Source organism: Nomascus leucogenys, chromosome 10 (assembly GCF_006542625.1).
Source record: "Nomascus leucogenys isolate Asia chromosome 10, Asia_NLE_v1, whole genome shotgun sequence".
Lineage (NCBI taxonomy): Eukaryota > Metazoa > Chordata > Mammalia > Primates > Hylobatidae > Nomascus > Nomascus leucogenys.
Genome location: NC_044390.1, coordinates 58909457 through 58934456, shown reverse-complemented (window position 1 = coordinate 58934456; position 25000 = coordinate 58909457). Strand labels below are relative to the sequence as shown.

General features: G+C 45.6%; 2 protein-coding genes across 3 annotated transcripts in view; one reads left to right on the top strand and one right to left on the bottom strand.

Moving 5' to 3' along the window:
• Positions 1 to 550: 550 nt before the first annotated feature.
• On the bottom strand, positions 551 to 24901 carry ZNF625 (zinc finger protein 625). 2 transcript variants are annotated; one of them, XM_012509328.2, is made up of 8 exons: positions 24717 to 24901; positions 16047 to 16173; positions 15766 to 15826; positions 13867 to 14588; positions 8575 to 8720; positions 4202 to 4337; positions 3936 to 3993; positions 551 to 2425 (listed from the first exon to the last, which is right to left on the bottom strand). In XM_012509328.2, exons 1-8 carry the CDS (start codon positions 24717 to 24719, stop codon positions 1027 to 1029), a joined length of 2652 nt encoding a protein of 883 aa, XP_012364782.2. In that variant the 5' UTR covers positions 24720 to 24901; the 3' UTR covers positions 551 to 1026. The 2 variants fall into 2 exon arrangements, with proteins under 2 accessions (XP_012364782.2, XP_030676603.1); XM_030820743.1 differs by lacking the exons at positions 551 to 2425; positions 3936 to 3993; positions 4202 to 4337; positions 24717 to 24901 and having other exon boundaries at positions 8657 to 8720; positions 13622 to 14588; positions 16047 to 16306.
• LOC100580991 (zinc finger protein 136) overlaps positions 24789 to 25000 on the top strand; it is a 36378-nt gene continuing 36166 nt past the window's right edge. The window contains exon 1 of the mRNA XM_004089308.3: positions 24789 to 24976. Coding sequence (XP_004089356.2) covers positions 24789 to 24976 — 188 coding nt within the window. The remainder of the gene's footprint in view (positions 24977 to 25000) is intronic.

Genomic DNA, 25000 nt, shown 5'->3' with positions numbered 1-25000 from the left:
AGATAAAAACCAAGAATATAAGCATGAAAAGTAAAATCTACATGAGGAAAAATATGCCTGACATCCACATGGCAACACTGACTCAGTGTCCACGGGATAACATGGTAACATTATCAACTTGATCTAATACATGATGCTAATGGGATGTTGTAATATAGCTTCTTAATTAAAAAATAATAATTGTTAGTGTGCAGTTGTTATAGTTAATAAGCTTATTTCTAAAATACATGAACAAAAGTCTTTGTTGCCAAGAAACCACATTAGTGTTTTTAGTCAGGTATACTCATACAAAGTTAAAAACGAAGTGAGACATTACATTCAGTTGTGAATAACAGCAAATGCTTGAAATTTCCTGATAAGAGCAAGGTGGCTCTTCTCACATAAAAGCCCTTGGTGAGACCAATCACTGCACAGTGCAGCAGAGGAACAAGCTCCCATTTAGCTGGTTTAATCAAGAACAGGGTCACTATCTGTAGAAACAACAATGCTTGCAATACAAAGTAGACCTCTTAAACCAACTCAATCTATAGAAGAGTTGGGCATCAGAGAGTATTTCCAGCCATAACAACATTTATTAGTTCTTTGGTAAACATTTTAACATTTCTGAAGAAATAGCAAAGTGGGCATGTATCTTTAATGTGGAGCACCTGGGGACATCTCTGGAGACCTACAACTCTGAGGAACAGAGACAAGTGATTTGGGGGATACTCTCGATTAACAAGCCAAAGAATCAGGAAAATGGGCTGGAAGCGGGTAGCCACACACCTCTCTCCCTGTGTGTTGCCTCTAATATGTGACTGATGTCTTCCTTTTCTGTGCCTTTGAAATCTTATGCAAGATTGGCTATAGGTGAATTGTATTACAGAACCATCCAAGTCCTTCTAGATTTTATTGTCCTATCACAGGTCTCTCTTCTCAATTCAAAAGGCAGTTATCCAGAGGTTCTTTCACCACTCTCTTTTCTCGTGTGTCAAAGGAAGTGGGACAACAGAAAGCTTCTCCCATTTCTTCCACTAATAGGATTTCTCATATATTAATGGTATGAGTTCTTTCATGTTCTCGACATGAACTGGCACGAATAAAGGCTTTGCCACATTGCTTGCATTGATAGGGTTTCTCTCCAGTGTGAGTCCTTTCATGATATCGAATGTAATTGGAAATAAATGCCTTACCACAGTGCTTACATTCATAGGGTTTCTCTCCAGTGTGAGTCCTTTCATGGTATCGAATGGAACTGGAACAAGTGAAGGCTTTGCCACATACCTTACACTCATATGGCTTATCTCCAGTGTGTGTCCTTTCATGTATATGCAAGGAAGAGAAATACCTGAATGCTTTTCCGCATTGCCTACATTCATGGGGCTTCTCTCCAGTGTGCGTCCTTTCATGTATACGCAAGGAAGAAAAATACTTGAATACTTTTCCACATTCCTTACATTCATGGGGTTTCTCTCCACTGTGCGTCCTTTCATGAATTTGAAGTTGTGAAGCACATCTAAAGCCTTTACCACACTGCTTACATCCATAGGGTTTATCGCCAGTGTGTGTCTTTTCATGCCTTTGAAGGTCTGAGGTACATCTGAAGGCTTTACCACATTGCCTACATTCATAGGGTTTCTCTCCAGTGTGAGTCCTTCCATGCTTTTGAAGGTGTGAGCCACATCTAAAGGCTTTCCCACACTGCTTACATTCATAGGGTTTCTCTCCAGTGTGAGTCATCTTATGATACTGAATGGAACTGAAAGAAATGAAGACTTTCCCACATTGCTTACACTCATAGGGTTTTTCTCCAGTGTGAGACCTTTTATATCTACGAATTTCACTAGGAAAACTGAATGCATTCCCACATTCCTTACATTCATTGGCTTTCACTCCTGTGTGAGTTCTTTCATGTACTGGAAGGGTAGTGGAACGAGTAAAGGCCTTACCACATTGTTTACACTCATATGGTTTCACACCAGTGTGAATTCGTTCATGGATAAGACATAAATTGAGAAAATAGAAGGCTTTCCCACAAAACTTACATTTATAAGGTCCATCTCCACTGTGCATTACCCTCTGTCTTTGAATGCATGAATGGGAAATGAAGGTTTCTGCACATTCTTTACCATCATAGGGTTTCTCTTTACTGCAAGCTTTATCATGTGATTGAAAGGAGTCAAGGTAACTGAAGGCTTTCTTACATTCCTTATTTCTATATGGATTCTCTCCATATTCCTGATACTCAGATGACTTGTGTCCAGTGTCAGCTCTGATATGCCTATTAAGAGATGAATGACCCATGCCAACTTCTCCACACACACTGCTTTCACATGGTGTTACTCCAGGAAGAGTTTTCTTGTTCAGCATGTCATCTGCAATCTGGTTGAAGCTTTCTCCACAGTGATGACTTTCTTTACTTTCACAGAGTTTCTCTCTCATAAGACTTCAGTGAAAAATGAGAAGCACATTATTAACGGTTTGATTAAAAGTGACTTATAGGGCCGGGCACAGTGGCTCATGCCTGTAATCCCAGCACTTTGGGAGACCGAGGCGGGTGGATCACCTGAGGTCAGGAGTTCAAGACCATCCTGGCCAACATGGTGAAACCCCGTCTCTACTAAAAATGCAAAAATTAGCTGGGCATGGTGGCGGGTGCCTGTAAGCCCAGCTACTCGGGTGCCTGAGGTGGGAGAATCGCTTGAATCCCAGAGGCAGAGGTTGCAGTGAGCTGAGATCACGCCATTGTGCTCTAGCCTGGGTGATAAGGGCGAAACTCTGTCTCAAAAAAAAAAAAAAAAAAAGTGATCTATATTGGCTGGGTGCGGTGGGTCACGCCTGTAATCCCAGCACTATGGGAGGCTGAAGCAGGCAGATAGCTTGAGGCCAGGAGTTTGAGATCAGCCTGGCCAACATGGCGAAACCCTGTCTCTACTAAAAATACAAAAATTGGCTGGGTGTGACAGCGTGCACTTGTAATCCCAACTACTTGGAATACTAAGACACAAGAATACCTCGAACCCAAGTAGTGGCAGTTGCAGTGAGCTAAAACCACACCACTGCACTCCAGCCTGGGACAAAGCGAGACTCTTGTCTCAAGAAGAAAAAAACACTATTTATATCATTAACAACTATTGCACTTGCATTTTTAACACTGCCCGGCAAAGTGTCAGCTTTCTGCTCTGTCTGAATCGTTTGAATATTAATGGGCTATATGCTCTACAAGATGGTCTGGGTATATATATTTTTTAAAAATTAGTATTTCTATGGGGCTTCGTAATCCTATTTTCAAGTAAACTATTTTAGAAATACTAAACATGTGCATCTTTTTTTTTTGAGTTGGGGTCTCAACTCACCCTGTTGTCCAAATTGGAGTGTAGTGGTACCATCATGGCTCACTGCAGCCTCAAACTCCTGGCCTCCAGCAATCCTTTGGTCTGAAAGCCCCAAAGGACTGGGATTTGGGGTATGAGCAACAGTGCCCAGCCTAGCCTATGTTACATTTAAACATATGTTTTTAGGAAAACTTTCTATGAATACATAAATTTGACACTGGGCTTATTTCTTTTGCTTCTTTTTAATATTTTCTCACTTTTTTTTTTTTTTTTTTTTGAGACGGAGTCTCGCTCTGTCACCCAGGCTGGAGTGCAGTGGTGCGATCTCAGCTCACTGCAACCTCTGCCTCCCGGATTCAAGCAATTCTCCTGCCTCAGCCTCCTGAGTAGCTGGGATTACAGGCATGTGCCACCACGCCCAGCTAATTTTTTTGTATTTTTAGTAGAGACAGGGTTTCACCATATTGGCCAGGCTGGTCTCGAACTCCTGACCTTGCGATCCACCCACCTTGACCTCCCAAAGTGCTGGGATTACAGGCGTGAGCCACCCTGCGCCCGGCCTATTTTCTCACATTTTAAGATTTTCTGGAGGCATTGCCTTGTCTTGTGAGAAAAAATTACCTTAGATTTCTCCTGGGATTTTTGTACTCTTCAATGCTCTGAACTTTCCATGTTTTTCCTAAAACACAGACCCAGAGAAAACACAGATCCAGAATTAGTATGAATTTATTTAAAAATCATTAGATTCTGTATTCATGGTACATGGTAACCATGCCTGATTTATTCATCAAAGTGTTTTCTGTACATGTTCCAAATCAATGAACAGCATTGATGAGCTAAAAACATTTGTTCTCTAATTCACTGGGAAGTAATATTGTCATTCTTACCTACAGAGGTCAGGTTCTTGAAGGTTTCCTGCATCACATCCCTGTAGAGATTCTTCTGGGAAGGATCTAGCAAAGCCCACTCCTCCTGGGTGAAGCTCACAGCCACATCCTCAAAGGCCACGGAATCCTGAAACATCTCACATATGTAAAGGAGGACAGGTAAGACTAACAGCCCTGGGGGCCTATACTTTATTCCTAAGAAGTTCCCATGATACTGCGGACTCCAAACATTTATCCCATGACTTGGTCATCACACCTCTTACTTTCTGTCTATACTCATGTCCTCCCACAAACCAAGCCTTTTTTTGTTAAGAGAAAGGGTTTTTGGCCAGGCGCGGTGGCTCACGCCTGTAATCCCAGCACTTTGGGAGGCTGAGACAGGCAGATCACTTGAGGTCAGAAGTTTGAGACCAGCCTGGCCAACATGGAGAAACCCCTCCCTGCTAAAAATATAAAAATCAGCCAGGCGTGGTGGTGGGCGCCTGTAGTCCCAGCTACTCGGGAGGCTGAGGTAGAAGAAGGGCTTGAACCCAGGAGGTAGAGTTTGCAGTGGGTCGAGATTGTGTCACTGCACTCCGGCCTGGGCAACAAAGCAAGACTCCATCTCAAAAAAATAATAATAAAATAAATAGGCCAGGCACAGTGGTTCACGCCTGTAATCCCAGCACTTTGGGAGGCCGAGGTGGGTGGATCACCTGAGGTCGGGAGTTCGAAACCAGCCTGACCAACATGGAGAAACCCTGTCTCTATTAAAAAAAAAAAAACACAATTAGCTGGGCATGTTGGTGCATGCCTATAATCCCAGCTACTTGGGAGGTTGAGGCAGGAGAATCACGTGAACCCGGGAGGCGGAGATTGCGGTAAGCTGGGATTGCGCCATTGCACTCCAGCCTGGGCAACAAAAGTGAAACTCCGTCTCGAAAAAAAAGTAATAATAAAATAAATAAAATCTACACTAATCAAGAGAAAATGGTATTAACAGATGGAAAGATAGAAACGAATGGAAAACAGCAGATTCTGAAAACAGTGAAACCACGACAAAGCAGGTATCACCAGCCAATTATACAAGTGGTCCTCACTTACCAGAAGGAACAGGGATAGATGGTTATCTACAGGAAAACAATCAATCATCTCCATATGAATTAATTCTAGAGTTGCCTGTTACCGTGAGTTCTTATGTTACCTTACCATGCATTTTCATTATGGGTTTCACTTTCTTACAACAGAAGAAACCCGCACTCAAGCCAGGTGTAGTGGCTCACGCCTGTAATCCCAGCACTTTGGGAGGCCAAGGCAGGCCTATCACTTCAGGTGAGGAGTTCAAGACAAGTCTGGCCAACATGGTGAAACTCCCTCTCTACTAAAAAACACAAAAATTAGTCGGGTGTGTGCATGCCTGTAATCCCAGCTACTCGGGAGGCTGAGGCAGGAGAATCGCTTGAACTCGGGAAGTGGCGGTTGCAGTGAGCTGAGAGAGCGCCACTTCACTCCAGCCTGGGCGACAAAGAGAGACTCTGTCTCAGAAAAAAAAAAAAAAAGAAGAAAGCTGCACTTGACCTCAACAGTTTCCAGTTATCCACCTCCTCCCAGTTCCTGCATCTGCTCAACCCACATATGTGACTTACACGGCTGCCTCCTGGTGACCACCTCACTGTGGAAAAGCTAGATAGACCAACTTGACTTGCCCCACTGACCCTTATACCCACATGGATGGCACAGACCACCTCTTAATCACAGCCTGATTTCACAGAACTAGCACCTGCTTGCTCTAAATCTACCAGAAACAACTCCCTAAGAGAAATCTCCTTGGGCATTGCCCTGGACCCCAAGAAAAATTCTGGCCCAAAGGTCCCTGTCTGTCTTTCTCCCCACCTGCTGGTTGAATGTGCATCCTGGATGTTCCCCCCACTCTGTGTTGCCCTGCAAGGCGTGCTGCCCTCATTTCTCTGGAACTGTGAGTAATGCACTGTTATGTCATGGATTTGTTGAGATGACTCTGCTGTGGCTCACTTAACCTACACCTTTCCCTTAATAGCAACATCCAACTGGCTGACCAGCTATGTGTCTCCAAATAATGGAAGCTGGGACTGGGGGAGAAAAACTGAGCATCCCAAGGGGTTGGCTATCTAGATGAAGAGTGTACCAGGAGTCTCCTCCCATTTGGGAAATTCAGTTGCTCCTTTGGGAGGCCCCACACCCTGCCTCAGGCTATCCTCTGGGATACAGGGGCTGATATTCAGTAGGCCAGGAGAGATGGGAGCTGTCGGCATTTTGGCTCAGCCCCAGGTGGTTCTGAAACCCAGGACCAGGGAAAGATAGATTGGGACTCCTGAAGACACATCACCCTGTAAAGTTTTCAAAAAGGAAACAGGCCAGGCACAGTGGCTCACGCCAGTAATTCCAGCACTTTGGGAGGCTAAGGCGGGCAGATCATTTGAGCTCAGGAGTTCGAGACCAGCCTGACCAACATGGTGAAACCCCATCTCTACTAAAAATACACCGGGTGTGGTGGCGCATACCTGTAAACCCAGCTGCTCGGGAGGCTGAGGGCAGGAGAATCACCTGAACCTGGGAGGCGGAGGTTGCAGTGAGCCAAGACCACGCCACTTCAATTCAGCCTGGGTGACACAGCGAGACTCTCTCTCAAAAAAAAAAAAAAAGGAAACAACCCAAAGACATTCTGAGGTGCTGTCTGTGCCTTATGAAGACAAGAGGAGAGGAACTGAGGTTTTTCACTGGAGTATCAAGTGGTTATTCTGTATTCTAGGTGAAATGTTCAGAAACAGAACACAAATATTTTAACAAGAGTCATCCATGACCTTGTGAAAAGATGATAAACCACTAAAATACTGCATCTGTGTGAAAGAAAGGATGAAGAAATATACTCTACAATAAAGTTGATACAGGAGGCTGAGGCAGGAGAATGGCTTGAATCCGGCAGGCGGAGGTTGCAATGAGCCAAGATCATGCCACTGCATTCCAGCCTGGGCAACAAGAGCGAAACTCCGTCTCCAAAAAAAAAAGACAGTTGATAATACTGTGAGTTGGAGAAGGGGAGTTAATGTTTGGAGATGCAGAAAAGTAATTGAAAATTTAAGATGTTACTGCAAATCGCTGAAGAGTTAGGGTGGGGTAGCAGGGTGGAGGATTTGAGACCCTGCATCCCATAGATTAGGAAAATGCAGGAGGAAGCCAGTCCCTATAGACAGTGTGAAAAAATTTAAGGCAGCAGCAATTAGACTGAAGTGTGTTTAGTGCTATAAGGAACTACCTAAGGACACCAAAATCAAAACTCAAATTGAGGCAGGAAAATAGGGTCTGGATGCAGGGAAGATAAGGCCTATTCAAACTTCAGCTACGAAAGGAAATACCTACTCCATAGGGCATAAGCCAAGTAAATGATTTTATAACTTTACTTCATCCTCTCCTTTTACATAGGGTATACCCCAAGTAACCAGTGGAATCCTCCAGGGGGTATTTAAACTCCCAAATATTCTGTAACGGGGTCTTTGAGCCCCTATGCTCAGCCCCGCTCGCACACTGTGGAGTGTTAAATCCCTTCATTCCTTCCTTGCTTTGTGCGTTTTGTCCAATTCTTTGTTCAAGACTCCAAGAACCTGGACCCCTCCACCGTTAACAAAACGCAATTGTTCTTAAAACTTTCTGGTAACAAACCACAAATCATGACTGGGTGTTTCTCACTCATGAATCGCTGTTTGCTCAAACTCTTTCTTTTTTTTTTTTGAGATGGAGTCTCGCTCTGTCCCCTAGGTTGGAGTGCAGTGGCGTGATCTCGGCTCACTGCAACCTTCGTCTCCTGGGTTCATTTGATTCTCCTGCTTCAGCCTCCTGAGTAGCTGGGACTACAGGCGCGTGCCACCACGCCCGGCTACTTTTTTTGGTATTTTTAGTAGAGACTGAGTTTCACCGTGTTAGCCAGGATGGTCTCGATCTCCTGACCTCGTGATCCGCCCGCGTCGGCCTCCTGAAGTGCTGGGATTACAAGCGTGGGCCACCGCGCCCGGCCCAAACTCTTTAATTTTTAACAGAAAAAAAACACCGCGGGATTCCCCCATGACCCTCCCGTGGTCCCCGCAGAATCTGAGGAGACGCGGGGCTGCGGGCGTGGAGCTGCCCAGAGAGGGCTCCGGGGCCCGGGCCCACAGTCGCCCGGCAGGAACAGGACAGGACGCCGCCCCCTGCGGCCCAGCCACACCTTGCGGCCGAGGGGACGGAGGGACGTGCTGAGACAGAGGGATTCGGGTCCCAGATCCAGGAGGCGCCGCGAGGAGGCCCAGATCCCGCCACAGCCGCTTCCGGCCGGGTCCACCCCGCCCCTCCCCCGTCTGGGGACTCCGGCCGCATACACTCACCATTTCCCGGCTTCGGGGTGTCCCGGTGTCCTCTCTAGGGCTCTCGTGAATAGTGCGAGTCACGGTGCAGGCGGCAGAGCGACAGAAGTTGTGGCAGAGGGACCCGGGGCCTCTCGGAGTAGGAAATCTGGCACCCCGACAACAACCTGCATAGCAACAAAAGTAGAAGCTGAAATGGGCCTCCTCTTTCCGGATGGACAGTTGGCCGGGCACCGCCTCGGCGCTTCTGATTGGACAAGGTACAAGGCCCCGCCCCCTCAGAACTGAGTGACGGCAGAAGCCCTGGGTAACGGGCCGGGCCGAGCAGGACTGATCGGTTCTAGTCACAGCTTCTCTCTAAAGGACAACTCTCTCCCTGAGCCCTGATCATTGGATAATTTCTTTTCGGCCAAATTTGCTCCTGATTTTTAGACAGGGCACTATCTTCTTCCTCATTCAATGGGCTCTCCGTGCTTCTTCGTCCTGCACAGGATTCTAAGTGTGTGCAGGGAATTCCAGACTCAGTGTCCAATGGAGCGATCTGCTGACCTCAGAGCAGGAAGGGGAGCCCAGACCAGGCCAGGCACGACTGCACCAAGAAGGGGAGGCAGTTGTCCTTCAGGGGCCCGGAATTAGGGATGAGACATGGCCAAGGCTTTCACACATCTCACCCCACCTCACAGTGTGGAAACGCTCCCTCCTTCCAGACCCTCATCTTCATCGGCAGAAAACTCTCACTTGGTGATTTTAAGCTTCTGACCTAAATAAACTGTCAACTTCATAAGCCCCTTCTCCAGGAGAGGTCCCAAACAGTTATTTCCCTGAACTTGATCTTTACAGATATTCTTCAGATATGCAAATTACAATCTGACCCCAGGGACTCTATGCATGTCAAACCCAAAACACTGCTCCTGAAAACGGCCCCAGATTCCAGATGTACAGCCGCAAAAAGGACAGAATTCCTGAAGTGTACCTGCACGTGGGTCTCCTGCTTTCCAGGGCGCTGCAGCATGTCAGCACCCACACTCTTTCTGGATCTGCTCTGAGCAGCTGCAAGCCACCTGCAGGGGAGGGCGGCTGCCCAGGAAGCACCCAGGAGAGCTCCACTTCCCTCCTTGCCAACGATCCATACTAGCCTCAGCGCCCAGTCCCTGTTGTCGGTCTCTGCTGCCCCCTGCAGGTTATTCACCTGCTTCTCACCTCATTCATCAATTTCCATGAGACAAACATCCTCAATCCCACTGCGAGAATAACACACGAGCAAAGCTCTCCTCCAGTGTGTATGTATAAAGTCGAGGAGGATGCGTCTAAGATTAACTGCATGAAAGTGAGGCAGTAGTGGCCGGGCGCCGTGGCTCAAGCCTGTAATCCCAGTACTTTGGGAGGCCGAGGTGGGTGGATCACCTGAGATCAGGAGTTGGAGACCAGCGTGGCCAACATGGTGAAATCCCGTCTCTACTAAAAACACAAAAAATTGGCCGGGTGTGGTAGTGCACACCTGTAATCCCAGCTACTCGGGAGGCTGAGGCAGAAGAATCGTTTGTATCAAAGAGGCTGAGGTTCCAGTGAGCCGAGATTGCACCACTGCACTCCAGCCTGGGCAATAGACCGAGACTCTGTCTCAAAACAAAACAAAAAAACACACAAATGTATAGTCATGTTACTCATTTCTGGTTTCCAGCCTGACTTTATAACATTCCTGACTCTGGCTCTCTCCAGCTCTCCAGAAATATGCTCTGAAGAAAAAACAAGATAGAGCACAGGGTCCACATGTCTCTTATAAACTGTGAACCAAAATACTGCATAGCAGCCATCCGTCAGAACTGCTTCCAGGCTATTGTCCTCAGTCACAATCCTAAATCAAACTCACTTTCTTTAACAAATTTAATTTTTTTCTTCAGTCCACATGAGTAATCTAAAAGAAACACATAGACAGAAGAATCTCTTTATTATCTTTCTACCAAGTCAACATCAGGCATTAAAAAAATGTAAAACAAAGTGAAAACCATCCATCTCTGATTCGTCATAGACCCAGAATCTGCCAGTCACCAACACCTATCTTCATTTTCTCTATTATGGCCAACTTTTATCTGAGAGATATCATAGAGGCATATTTAATAGAGTATGTCATTTTGTGTTTTATGAATTTTAGAGGTTTTTTTGTTTTGTTTTGAACTTTTATTTGCATTTTCTTTTGGCTGAACTTATTTGTCTCTTAAGTTTATGTTTCTTCTGGGGTATCTTTTTGTTCCGTGCAGCCTCCTTTTCTGCTTTTGGAACAATGTGTTTCTTTTCACTAAGCATCATCTGGATATGGCAGGGGAGTTTGTGCGTGGGTTCATCTGCCCATGAGTTCTGTAAGTCAGGTGGTACATTATGGGTGCCTTGTTCCCTGGATGTGCTCAATAACCAGGGAATCTACATCTATACCCTTAAGTTCGGCATAACTCTGCACTTGTAAGCAAATTTCAGTACCTTTTCTGGGCCACTGATGGTGAGTCCAGCCCCAGTGTTTGTCTTGGGTACAGCTACCAACTCCACTTTCTAAGACTGAAATGGTACACATAATTTCTGTAAAAGAAAATATTTCAGATACTTGGTGGCTTTTCATATAGGCATACCTGTGATGGCCTGAGCACCTTCACAGTTTACAGTGAACATGAGGGTTTCATCCTTCTAACATGCACGACTTCGTGGGATTTTCTGGGTCATAGTGCATAATGTTCATAGATCAACTCAGGCCACACAAGAGGACAGGTTTTCTTTGGTCTTTAAAAGGAAATGATTAAAGAAAAAAAAAAGTGGAAGCCAGGCACAGCAGCTGGCACCTGTAGTGACAGCTACTTGGCAGGCTGAGGTAGAAGGATTGTGAGCCCAGGAATATGAAGCTCTCGTGCACTAAGATCACACTTGTGAATATCACTGCACTCCAGTCGGGTCCACACAGCAAGACCAAGTCTCTAAAAAAAATTAAATTATAAAATAAAAAAGAAAAAATGTTTGTGGTTAGAAAAAAGGTTTTGATTTAAGACATTCATTACAGAAAAAAGTACTTTGAAAAGAGATTAGGGCCAGGCGTGGTGGCTCATGCCTATAATCCCAGCACTTTGGGAGCCTGAGGTGGCAGACCATGAGGTCAAGAGATCGAGACCATCCTGGCCAACATGGTGAAACCCCATCTCTACTAAAAATACAAAAATTAGCTGGGCATGGTGGCGCATGCCTGTAGTCCCAGCTATTCAGGAAGCTGAGGCAGGAGAATCTCTAGAACCTGGGAGGCAGAGGTTGCAGAGCCGAGATTGCGCCACTGCACTCCAGCCTGGCCACAGAACAAGACTCCGTCTCAAAAGAAAAGAAAAAAAAAAAGATATTAGGCCTGGCGCAGTAGCTCACACCTGTAATCCCAGCATTTTGGGAGGCCGAGGCAGGTGGATCACTTGAGGTCAGGAGTTCAAGACCAGCTTGGTCAACATGGAGAAACACATCTCTACTAAAAATACAAAAATGGCCGGGCGCAGTGGCTAACGCCTGTAATCCCAGCACTTTGGGAGGCCAAGGCAGGTGGATCACCTGAGGTCAGAAGTTCGAGACCAGCCTGGTCAACATGGTGAAACCCTATCTCTACTAAAAATACAAAAATTAGCCAGGTGTGGGGGCACACGCCTGTAGTCCAAGCTACTCAGGAGGCTGAGACAGGAGAATCGCTTGAACCCGGCAGTTGGAGGCTGCAGTGAGCCGACAGCACACCACTGCACTCCAACCTGGAGCAAGACTCTGTATCAAAAATAAAAAGATTAGAAGGCTGGAAAAAGATTAGAAGACTGGGTGCAGTGGCTCACGCCTGTAATCCCAGCACTTTGGGAGACACTGGTGCGGATCACTTGAGGTCAGGAGTTTAAGACCAGTCTGACCAACATGGTGAAATCCTGTCTCTATTAAAAATATAAAAAATTAGCCTGGCGTGGTAGTGGGTGCCCGTAATCCCAGCTACCCGGGAAGCCAGGAGGTGGAAATTGCACTGAGCCAAGCTCACACCAACATACTCCAGCCTGGGCAACAGAGTGAGACTGTCTCCAAAAAAAAAAGAGATTAGAGGCTGGGCATGGTGGCTCATGCCTGTAAAGCCAGCTACTCGGGAGGCTGAGGCAGAAGAATTGCTTGAACCCAGGAGGCAGAGGTTGCGGTGGGCTGAGAATGTGCAACTGCACTCCAGCTTGGGTGACAGAGCCAGACTCTGTCTCAAAAAAAAAAAACTCATGAGAAGGAATGGCATAAAATATGTAGTGTATCTGATAACCAGCCATTTATTATAGGATATTTTTGAATAGGAACTTTAGACTTTTGTTTTGATAAAGGTCTTTCTGAAGCAGTGAGTCTGACGATGGCACTTCCATTATCCCTTCAGTGAGTTTCTTAAAATGAAGGCTTGCCACTTAGGTATTGGGCTTTCCATAGGAGGGAACAGATTTTTCTGACCTTTCTGTGTATATACACCTACCACTTTGCTGGGCTAACCTTATTATTATTGTTATTATTATTATTATTTTGAGATGGAGTCTCACTCTGTCACCCAGGCTGGAGTGCAGTGGCACAATCTTAGCTCATTGTAACCTCCACCTCCTGTATTCAAGTGATTCTCCTGCCTCAGCCTCCTGAGTAGCTGGGACTACAGGCGCCACCACACCTGGCTAATTTTTGTATTTTTTAGTAGAGATGGGGTTTCACCATATTGGCCAGGCTGGTCTCGAACTACTGACCTCGTGGTCCACCTGCCTCGGCCTCCCAAAGTGCTGGGATTATAGGCATGAGCCACTGCGCCTGGCCAAACCTTGTATTTTTTTTATGACAGAACTGTCTTAAGGTCTTACTGGAGGCGTGTCTCTCTTAAAAGTTATTTCCAACTCTGTGTCCTAGGTCTCTGAGTGAGGCCTCAGCTAAACTACCCCCAAAAATTTTTGCGCTTGGGCTACTGTCATTTATTTCTGAATGCTGTCAGATGACAGTGACTGCAGAAGCTTCAGAATAATTTTGCGATGGTTCCCATGATTTGAGGGAAACACATTTTTACCATGATTGGATTCAGTGGCTTCTAGGAATCTTATGTGAATTAAGCGATCTTCTCGCCTCGGCCTTTCAAAGTGTTGGAACTACAGGGTTTTTCTCCAGTGTGAGTCCTATCATGGATTTTAAGGCTCGAGGCACATCCAAAGGCTTTCCCACATTGTTTACATTCATAGGGTTTCTCTCCAGTGTGAGTCCTTCCATGTGTTCGGAGGTGTGAGGCAGATCTGAAGGCTTTCCCACATTGCTTACATTCATAGGGCTTCTCTCCAGTGTGAGTCCTTTCATGATATCGAACAGAATTGAAAGAAACAAAGGCTTTCCCACACTGTTTACATTCATACGGCTTCTCCCCAGTGTGAGTTATTTTATGTGCATGGAGACATGTGGAACTATGGAATGCTTTCCCACATTCACTGCATTCATAAGGCTTCTCCCCAGTGTGAGTTCTTTCATGTATTCGAAGGCTACCAGAATGACTAAAGGCTTTACCACACTGTTTACATTCATATGGTTTCTCTCCTGTGTGAGTTCGTTTGTGAATAAGATACAAACTGAGACACATCAAGGCTTTCCCACAAAAGTTACATTTATAGGGTCCATCTCCACTGTGCATTATCCTGTGTCTTCGAATGCTTGAGCGGGAAATAAAGCTTTTTCCACATTCCTCACAATCATAAGGTTTCCCTCCAGTGTGAGCCCATTCATGTGTTCGAAAGTAGGGGAGATCACTGAAGGCTTTCTTACAGTATGTACATTTATATGGCTTCTGTCCATATTCCTGATACTCATATGGCTTGTGTCCAGTGTCAGCTCTGTGGTGCCTATTAAGGGATGCATGACCCACGCTGACTTCTCCACGTGATTTTACTCGAGGAGTTTTCTTCTTCAGTATGTCATCTGGGACCTGGGCCAAAATTTCTCCATGCTGGTGATCTTTTTTACCTTCTAAGAGTCTCTCTCCCATAAGACCTCTGTGAACAATGAGAAGTATATCATAATGGGTTCCTTTATCACTGATTTGATATTCATTAACAAGTCATTGCACTTGCATTTCTAACACTGTACAGCAATGTGTAGGCTTTCTGCCCTGTCTGAACATGAACAGACCACATTCTCTACAAGATGGTCCGGCTATACCTGTTATTGAGAAAGATAATATTGATATAGGGCTTCTTAGTACTGTTTAAAAATTTTTTGAGATAGGGTCTCACTCTGTCATCCAAGCTGGAGTGCGGTGGTGAGATCTCAGCTCACTGCAACCTCCATCTCCCGATCTGAAGCCATCCTGCCACTTCAGCCTACTGATTACCTGCAGCTACAAGCATACACCATCATGCCTGGCTAATTTTTGTATATTTGCTAGAGATGGGGTTTTGTCACATTTCCTGGCTGGTCTCAAATTCCTAGACTCAAGCAATCTGCCCACCTCAACCTCTTAAAGTGTTAGGATTACAGGCATGCACCTGGGCGCCCGGCCAACACTATTTTGAGGTAAACTATTTTACAAGTACTAACCGTCTTTGTCAATTTCATTGCTTCTGAGTCAGGGTCTTGCCCTTTAACCCAGGCTAGAGTGTAATGGTGCTATCATGGCCCTGTGTTGCCTCAAACTCTTCAGCTCAAGCAGTCTCTGACCTGAACCTCCCAAAGGGCTGGATTATAGGCTTGAGCCACAATGTTCAGCCTATGTCACACTTAAATATATGTTTTTAGAGAATTTTTTTTTTTTTGAGACGGAGTCTCACTCAGTCGCCCAGGATGGAGTGCAGTGGCATGATCTCGGCTCACTGCAAGCTCTGCCTCCCGGGTTCATGCCATTCTCCTGCCTCAGCCTCCCAAGTAGCTGGGACTACAGGTGCCCGCCATCATGCCCGGCTAATTTTTTTGGATTTTTAGTAGAGACAGGGTTTCACCATGTTAGCCAGGATGGTTTCGATCTCCTGACCTCATGATCTGCCCGCCTCTGCCTCCCAAAGTGCTGGGATTACAGGTGTGAGCCACCGCACCCAGCCCTAGAGAAAATTTTATAAGAATAAATATGGTGGAACTTGGCTTATTTCTTGTTTGCTTCTTTTTAACATTTTCTTCCATTCTATGATTGTCTAGAGAGACATTGCTTTCTCTTGTAATTCTCTAAGCATGAATTACCTTAGGTTTCTCCTGGGATTTTTGTACTCATCTTCAATTTTCTGATCTTTCCATTTTTTTCCTAAAATACAGAACCAGAAAAATAGTCCTGAATTAGCAAAATTATGAAAAAAGTACTAGATTCTAAGTTCATGGTACAGTGCAGCCTTGCCTCATTTATTCATATTCCTGTTCCCTGTCCTCACTATTCCCTGTCCACACTCCAAATCTCTCAACACGACTGACAAGCTGGAAACACTTGTTCTCTAATTCACTGAGGAAAGTAATATTGTTACCCTTACCTACAGAAGCCAGGTTCCTGAAGGTTTCCTGCATCACATCTCTGTAGAGATTTTTCTGGGAAGGATCCAGCAAAGCCCACTCATCCTGGGTGAAGTTCACATCTACATCCTCAAAGGCCACTGAATCCTGAAACATTCCACATATGTAAAGAAACATGGGTGAGACTGACAGCACTGGGTTCCTATACTCTATTCCTACAAAGTTTCCATGGTGCTATGGACTCCAAACATTTATTCCATGATCTGGTCATTAGACTTTTTACTCTGTCAACACTCACTCTTTCATAAAGAAATTCTGTTTTTAATTATTATTATTTTTTGAGACAGAATCTCATTCTGTCACCCAGGCTGGAGTGCAGTGGCATGATCTTGGCTCACTGCAACCTCCGCCTCCCAGGTTCAAATGATTCTCATGCTTCAGCCTCCCAAGTAGCTGGGATTATAGGTGCCTGCCACCATGCACAGCTAATTTTTGTATTTTTAGCAGAGACGGGGTTTCACCATGTTGGCCAGACTCGTCTCGAACTCCTGACCACAAGTGATCCACCAGCCTTGGCCTCCCAAAATGCTGGGATTACAGGCACGAGCCACCACGCCTGGCTGAGGCCCTACCAATCTGACTGATTAGAGTCATAACTAACTAGAACAAAAAAATCAAGAGCAGAAACCTTTCTTAGAAACTGTGCTTGGGTAGAAAAGCCTGAATTATAATTGATGAATTGCTGAAGGTTGAATGGCCACAAGATTGGAGAGGCAAAAACTCCAGGGTGTCCAGTCTCAACAAAAAGGCAAATATTTATCAAATGTAAAAACTTTTGTGTGAAATGGTGTGACAGAACACCATCAAGAAAGAAAATGAACCCCACGTGCTCCATCCAAAGGATGGTAAATGGCTCAGCCCCTATGGAATAGTATGATGGTGCCTGAAAAAAATAATATAACTACCATATATATATATATTTTTTTGAGATGAAGTCTCACTCTGTCACCCAGGCTGGAGTGCAGTGGCACGATCTTGGCTCACTACAACCTCAGCCTCCCAGGTTCAAGCAATTTTCTGCCTCAGCCTCCCAAGTAGCTGGGATTACAGGCGCCCGCCACCGCGCCTGGTTAATTTTTGTATTTTTTTTAGTAGAGACGGGGTTTCACTGTCTTGGCCAGGCTGGTTTTGAACTCCTGACCTTGTGATCCACCTGTCTCAGCCTCCCAAAGTGTTGGGATTACAGGCGTGAGCCACTGCGCCTGGCCAAAATTAACATATCCTTCAGCAATCTACTTTTGTGTCTACTTATTTTCAATTAAAAAAAATTTGAAATCCAGATCTTGAAGACACATTTGAAAACCACTGTTAACAATAGCCAACTTTGGGAGGCCAAGGCGGGTAGATCACGAGGTCAGGAGATCGAGACCATCCTGGCCAACTTAGTGAAACCCCGTCTCTTCTAAAAATACAAAAATTAGCTGGTGTGGTGGTGGTGGCGTATGCCTGTAATCCCAGTACTCGGGAGGCTGAGGCAGGAGAATCACTTGAACAAGGGAGTTAGAGGTTGCAGTGAGCTGAGATCACGCCACTGCACTCCAGCCTAGCGACAGAGCAAGACTCAGTCTCAAAAAAAAAAAAAAAAAAAATCAATAGCCAAGAGCTGCATCAATTCACCTGTCCGTTCATTGATTGCTGAATGCATAACAAAAATGTGATAGGTATATATATATATATATATATATGCAATGGAATATTATTTAATCTTTTAAAATAACAACCTGTCCCTTGTTACAACAAGCTTGAAAATTTAGGATACTATGCTAACAGCCAAGGTAGTCACAAAAAGAAAAATGCAGTATGATTCACTTAGATAAGTTATGTAGAGTTGTCTAACTAAATCAACTGTACAGTTAAAATTGCATAAGCTGGTAAAATTTAAGTTTTTTACTTTATAATTATTAAAATTAATAAAATACTGTACCAAGTAAAAACCTAATTGATTAAAAGGTGGGCAAAGTATTTCAGGGACATTTCTCAAAGATATATACAAGTGACAAGTAAGCACATGAAAGAGGGTTCAACATCAGGAATCATTCGGCAGAAGCTTTTTTTTTTTTTTTCCAGACGGAATTTCGCTCTTGTTGCCCAGGCTGGAGTGCAATGGTGCGCTCTCGGCTCACTGCAATCTCCACCTCCCAGCTTCAAGCAATTCTCCTGCCTAAGCCTCCCGAGTAGCTGGGATTACAGGCATGTACCAACACTCCCAGCTAATTTTGTATTTTTAGTAGAGACAGGGTTTCTCCATGTTGGTCAGGCTAGTCTTGAACTGCTGACGTCAGGTGATTTGCTCGCTGTGACCTCCCAAAGTGCTGGGATTACAGGTGTGAGCCACTGCGCCCGGCCCGGCCTAAATATTTTACACAACAAAGTTTCAGGTGGTTATTGAGTGCTTTCCTCTCATGAAAAGTATTCATAAACAAAATAGAAACGTTTCCAATGCAGTCATTTATGGCTCTGTGGAAAAATGAAAAACAAAATACTACAGCTCTTTCAACTATATAACGGTGGACACGGTGATGAAGATGTCCATTAGAGAGGGGAAGTGGGTGCTTTGGAATGTGGGAAGGGAATCAGAAATTTAAGGATTTGTTGTCGTCCCAACGAAAAGGTAGCTGTGGGGGTCTCAAGGACTCCCTCTTTGACAAGGCTTTGACCTTGTCCTATAAAGCCCAGTTATAGCAAAGATCCTTCTAAGGGAGTTCAGAGAATCCCCACCCTGGCCCCTCCAAACTTGATACCAATGAAGTTCTGTTACTCTTACTCATGATAACTCATCAGCTTTCTCTTCTGCAACCCTTGATACCTCACCAAACTCCATCGTCTCCCTCATTTTACCCTTGAGCTATAGGTTCAATACTGTTGTTGCTGCATGCAAGGTTGAGGTCAATCTCTCTCCCATATTACAGTTCTCATGACCCACATCACAACTGTCCTGAATAAAGCCTTATTTGTCATTTTTAACATGATTTCAGTACAATCTCTTTTTACAAGGGACAGGGACTTAGACTTGAAACTCTGCTTCACAAGTCTGGAATGCATAGGGGATAATATGCTCTTTCCCTGTGGGAAGAAAGGAGGGTGTCCTGAGAGTATCTCCCACTCACATATCCAGAACTCTGGGTCAGACTTCTCTCCTCATGACCACTCCTTGTTGTCACTCCATAAACTGGGTAAGATGGGGGACTGTGGATACACCATTACCCAGACAGTGTTCCACGGTGGAGCTCGCCTCCTGCAGTGATGGGACACAATGCCTGGGAGTCCTGTCTGCCAATTCAGCCCTTACCTTGTGTCATAAAGGAGACTGAGGTTCCAACTGATATGGATATATGTGAGGACCAGGTGTGTAATTTTCAAGTTTTTCTTCCATTTGGTGAATACTCTTTGCAATTTATTTCTTCTTCTTCTATTTTTTTTTTAAAGCCTATAGCAAGCAGTATTCTCATGCATTCTATAAACCATGCAGTAACCAGACTTGAATCTGCTCAGCTGCTAAGATCAGCTGCCTTCTGAGTGGCAATACCCTATACTCTTGTATTTCTTTTTTTTTTTTTTTTTTCTGAGACAGAGTCTCACTCTGTCATCCAGGCTGGAGTGCAGTAGTGCAATCACAGTTCACTGCAGACTCAACCTCTGGGGTCAAGCAATCCTCCCACCACAGCCTTCTGAGTACCTGGGCTCACTGGAGCATGCCACCATACCTGGGTAATTTTTTTTTTTTTTTTTTTTTTGAGACGGAGTCTCGCTCTGTTGCCCAGGCTGGAGTGCAGTGGCGCGATCTCGGCTCACTGCAATCTCCACCTCCTGGGTTCACGCCATTCTCCTGCCTCAGCCTCCTGAGTAGCTGGGACTACAGGCGCCCGCCACCACGCCCGGCTAATTTTTTGTATTTTTAGTAGAGACGGGGTTTCACTGTGTTAGCCAGGATGGTCTCGATCTCCTGACCTCGTGATCCGCCCGCCTTGGCCTCCCAAAGTGCTGGGATTACAGGCGTCAGCCACCGCGCCAGGCCTTAGTTTTATATTTCTATAAAGAAATATGTGTGGCTGCATAATACATACAGAAAAATTTATTTGGCTCATGGTTCTACGGGCTGTCCAAGAAGCATGGCACTAATGTTTGCCTGCCTTCAGGTGAGGGCCTCAGGAAGCTTTTACTCATGGAAGGCAAGAGGGGTTAGGGTATCACATGTAAAAGAGGAAACAAAGGGTGGAGGAGATGCCATGGTATTTTTTTTTTTTTTTTTTGAGATGGAGTCTCGCTCTGTCGCCCAGGCTGGAGTGCGGTGGCACGATCTCAGCTCACTGCAACCTCTGCCTCCCGGGTTCAAGTGATTCTCTTGCCTCAGCCTCCTGAGTAGCTGGGATTACAGGTGCCCACCACTGTGCCCAGCTAAGTTTTGTATTTTTAGAAGAGACAGAGTTTCGCCATGTTGGCCAGGCTGGTCTCAAACTGCTGACCTCAGGTGATCCGCCTGTCTTGGCCTCCCAAAGTGCTGGGATTACGGGCGTGAGCCACCGCGCCCAGTCATCATTTTTTAAACAGTCAGCTCTCCTGTAAACTAACAGAGCGAGAACTCCCTCATCATTGTGGGATGGGCACCAAGCCATTCATGAGGGTTCCACCTTCATGGCCCAAATGCCTCCCACTAGGCCTCACCTCCAGCACTGGGATCAGATTTCAACATGAGGTTTGGAGGGGTCAAATATCCAAAACATATCAAGACTCAAAATGGTCAACACAATACTTAATAAACAACGCCTGACAAAAAGACTTCATATAAACCTACAGTCATCAGGACAGTGTGGTATTTCAAAAGACTGCATAAATACATCACAGAACACAACGGAGAACTTATAAATAAACTCAACAAAATAAACAAATCTTTCATAAACGAGCCAAGGCAACTCAATAGATATACTACAGTCTTTTCAACAAACGGTACTGAAACACCTGGACTACTATATGCAATGAAATGAATGAGATACAGAATGTACGACTACCATAAAACTGACCCAAAATGCATCATTTACTCAAATGGAAAATGCAAAATCCGCAACTTCTAGACATAATACATGTGAAAATCAAAACAACCTTGGATTAGGCCAGGCACAGTGGCTCATGCCTAAAATCTCAGCACTTTGGGAGGCCAAGGCAGGTGGATCACAAGGTCAGGAGTTCAAGACCAGTCTGGCCAAGACGGTGAAACCCCGTCTCTACTAAAAATACAAAAATTAGCTGGGCACAGTGGCGGGTGCCCATAATCCCAGCTACTTGGGAGGCTGAGGCAGGAGAATTGCTTGAACCCAGGTGGCAGAGGCTGCAGTGAGCCGAGATCATGCCACTGTACTCCAGCCTGGGCAACAGAGTGAGACTCTGTCTCAAAAAAAAAAACCTTGGATTTGGCAATAAGTTTTCACATACAACACAAAAGCATGATCTGTGAATGAGAAAACTAATATATTGGGCTTCATTCAAATTAAAACTTTCTGTTTTGTGTCAGGTGCAGCGGCTCACACCTGTAATCCACCACTTTGGGAGGCTGAGGCAGGCAGATCACTTGAGCTCAGGAATTGAACACCAGCCTGGGCAACATGGCAGAATACTCTCTCGACGAAAAAAAGAAAAAAAGAAATTACCCATGCAGGATGGTGTACCCCTGTAGTCCCAGCTACTTTTGGGGCTGAGGCAGGAGGATTTCTGGAGCCTGGGAGATTGAGGCTGCAATGAGCCAAGATTGTACCACTGCACTCCAGCCTGGGCGACAAAGTGAGATCCTGTCTCAAAAAATAGCAATAAATAAAAATAACAATAAAAAAGCTTTCTGTTTGGAAAACACACTTACCATAATGAAAATACAGGCTGCAGACTGGAGCAAAATATTTGCAAGACACCTATCTGATGAAGGACTGGTATCCAAAAGATAGAACTCCCAAAACTCAATAAAAAAACAACCAACCAGTCCAAAAATAGCATGCCATTAAAGAAGAGCAAATGAAAACAATTAGGCACCACTGAATTGTTGTTGGGTGGAGTGGCTAAAATCCAAACACTGACATCACCAAATGCTGGTGAAAATGTAAAACCTATCTTGAGGTTTAAAGCAATGTGATTCTGGGGTTGAATCATCTGACTGGCAGTAGTAGCATAGCCAGCTGGAACCTTCCTGTCCCTGAGTATAGACTGGCCTTCTTTCTTAACTATATTCTTTTGTAAAATATTGAAAATGCCTGAACAGAGCCAGGAAGGGCCTCTTTTCTCTTGATCTTCATTATAGATTAACTTTCCTCTTACCTTTCTCACACGAAGACTTCATGGCCATCACAATGTCTTAAGCTGGAATGTCAAATTCGATAATGGCTCACTGCAGCACCAAACTCCTGGGTTTCCAGTGATCCTCCTGTCTCAGCCTCCCTTGTAGCGGGAACTACGGGTGGGTGCAACCACGCCTGCCTAATTTTTCTATTTTTCTTTTCTAGAGCTGGGTCTTGTTGTATTATCAAGGCTGGTCTCCAACTCCTGGTCTCAAGCGATCATCCTGCCTCAGCCTCACAAAGCTGGGATTACAGGTTTGGGACACTGCACTAGGTCAAGAGTTTAACTTTTAGCTCCGGAGTTCTAAGCCCATTTCCCTAGAGTCTGTATTTTCTTGAAAGGCAATTCTCAGATTTTCACTTGAATAATCTCCTTATAATAGGAATCTGATCATTTCAATTATTTAAGGTAGAAAAATCCAAATAAGGCGACTACATCACTGTAACCAATAAAGTATTTTTTGATTTTTATTCTAATGCACCATATAAAAGCCTATCCTTCAACCTGTAAACTAAAAATAAAAACCTAAGCTCCCCATCCCACCCCAATCAAGTCAACTGAGTGGCTCTTTACCAAGGGGAGGCCCCCCAAAAACCTGAAAGTTCCCAGTTATGTCAGTAAGGGAGATCAGACACTCCATACTCCCTTCTGGAGTTTAGACGCAGCAACTGACCCACATTCATATTAAAATAGACATAAGACCTGCAAAGAGGCTGGGCACATGGCTCAGTCCTGTAATCCTACCACTTTGGGAGGCGGAGGCAGGCAGATTATTTGAGGTCAGGAGTTTGAGACCAGCTTGGCCAACATGGTGAAACCCCATCTCTACTAAAAATACAGAAATTAGCTGGGTATGGTGGCGTGCACCTGTAATCCCAGCTACTTGGGAGGCTGAGGCAGAAGAATTGCTTGAACCTAGGAGGTGGAGGTTGCCCTGAGCCGAGATTGCACCACTGCACTCCAGCCTGGGCAAGAGTGAGGCTCTGTCTCAAAAAACAAAAAACAAAAAAAAAAAAAACCTGCAAAGAGACCCTTTGTGCCAATAAATACTAAATTGCAAACAAGACCTAAGGCCCTGCAAGGCAAGGGTTAAGTCATGCCTTAGAATTAATAAAATCTAGTGAAACATTTCTGTTTTTTTGTAGGGATGGAATCACATGGCAGGTAACAGACTCCCTTAAACATTCCTTCCTACCGCTTTCAAATTTTAGACACAACTTCACACTCTCAACCAACTGCCGACTACAGAATCCCTCAACCACCTGTGCCTTCTAAGCCCCGCTTCTACGTGTCCTGCCCTTTCGGCCTTCCATGCCTTGATTCATGTTTTTCCCTGCAATTCCTGTCTCGCTGAAATGAATAAGACCAAACTGCCATCGAACCTCCTGGGGACCACTTACTCGAGGCTACATGCGGTTGTTTCCCTTGGTCACGTTCTCTCATATTCGGCGTAGAACACAGTTCAAGTTATTTTGCAGAGTTTTGCTCTTTCCGTTATCAAACCGCAAGCCATGACTGGGTGTTTCTCATTCAGGAAACATTTCTCATTCATTTTTTTCAAACTCCTATTCTGAGAAGCAAAACTCTTAAATTTTTAAGAGGACACAGTTTAGTTTGTTGCTGTTGTTGTTGTTGTTGTTTTGTTTTGTTTGAGACAGGGTCTCGCTCAGTCGCCCAGGACGGAGTGCAGTGGCGCGATCTCGGCTCACTGCAGTACCAATCTCCTCCCTCAAGCGATCCTCCCACCTCAGCCCCCTAGTAGCTGGGACTACAGGTGGGCGGCACCACGCCCGGCTCATTTTTTTTGAATTTATTTTTAATAGAAACTAGGGTCTCAGTATGTTGCCCAGGCAGGTCTCGAATTTCTGGGCTGAAGCAATCCCCCCGCCTCAACCTCCCAGGCGTGACCCACTGCGCCTGGCCTTCAATTTAGTTTTTCAGGAAAAAAGGCGGGACTGGGGACCCCGCAGCCCACCGCTCCTCCCAGACGAACCCCACACCCGAGGCAGGATTGCCTCCATGACCTTCCCGTGGTCTCCGCACAATCTGGGGAGACGCGGGGCTACGGGCGCGGAGCTCCCCAGAAAGGGCTCGCAGTCGCAGCGCAGGGACGGGACAGGAGGCCTGGGGTCCCGGCTGCCGGCCCAACCCCACCCTGCGGCCGAAGGGACCGAGGGCCGAGCTGCGCCAGGGGAACTCCGCTCTGCAGACCCGAAGTCGCTGCAGGGAGGCGCAGGTCCTGCTAGAGCCGGTTCGGGCCGGTTCCTCCCAGCCCCTCCCCCGTCTCGGGACCCCCGACCCCGCACACTCACCATTTCCCGGCTTCCAGGTGTCCTGGCCTCCTCTCCACGGATCCCTCTAACAGTCCAGTCACAGTGAGGGCGATGGAGCGACAGAAGCTATGGCGGATGCACCTGGTCCCTCTGGGGGCCGGAAAACCGAGATCCCAACCTCCCTTTGGTGCAAGACGCCTGGAAAGCGGGAATGCGGCCTCCCCTTCCCCGGATGGACAGTTGGCAGGACCCCGCCCCAGCGCCCCTGATTGGATGAGGCTTCAGTTCTCGTCCCATCGGTCCTGAGTGACAGCGGAAGCCCT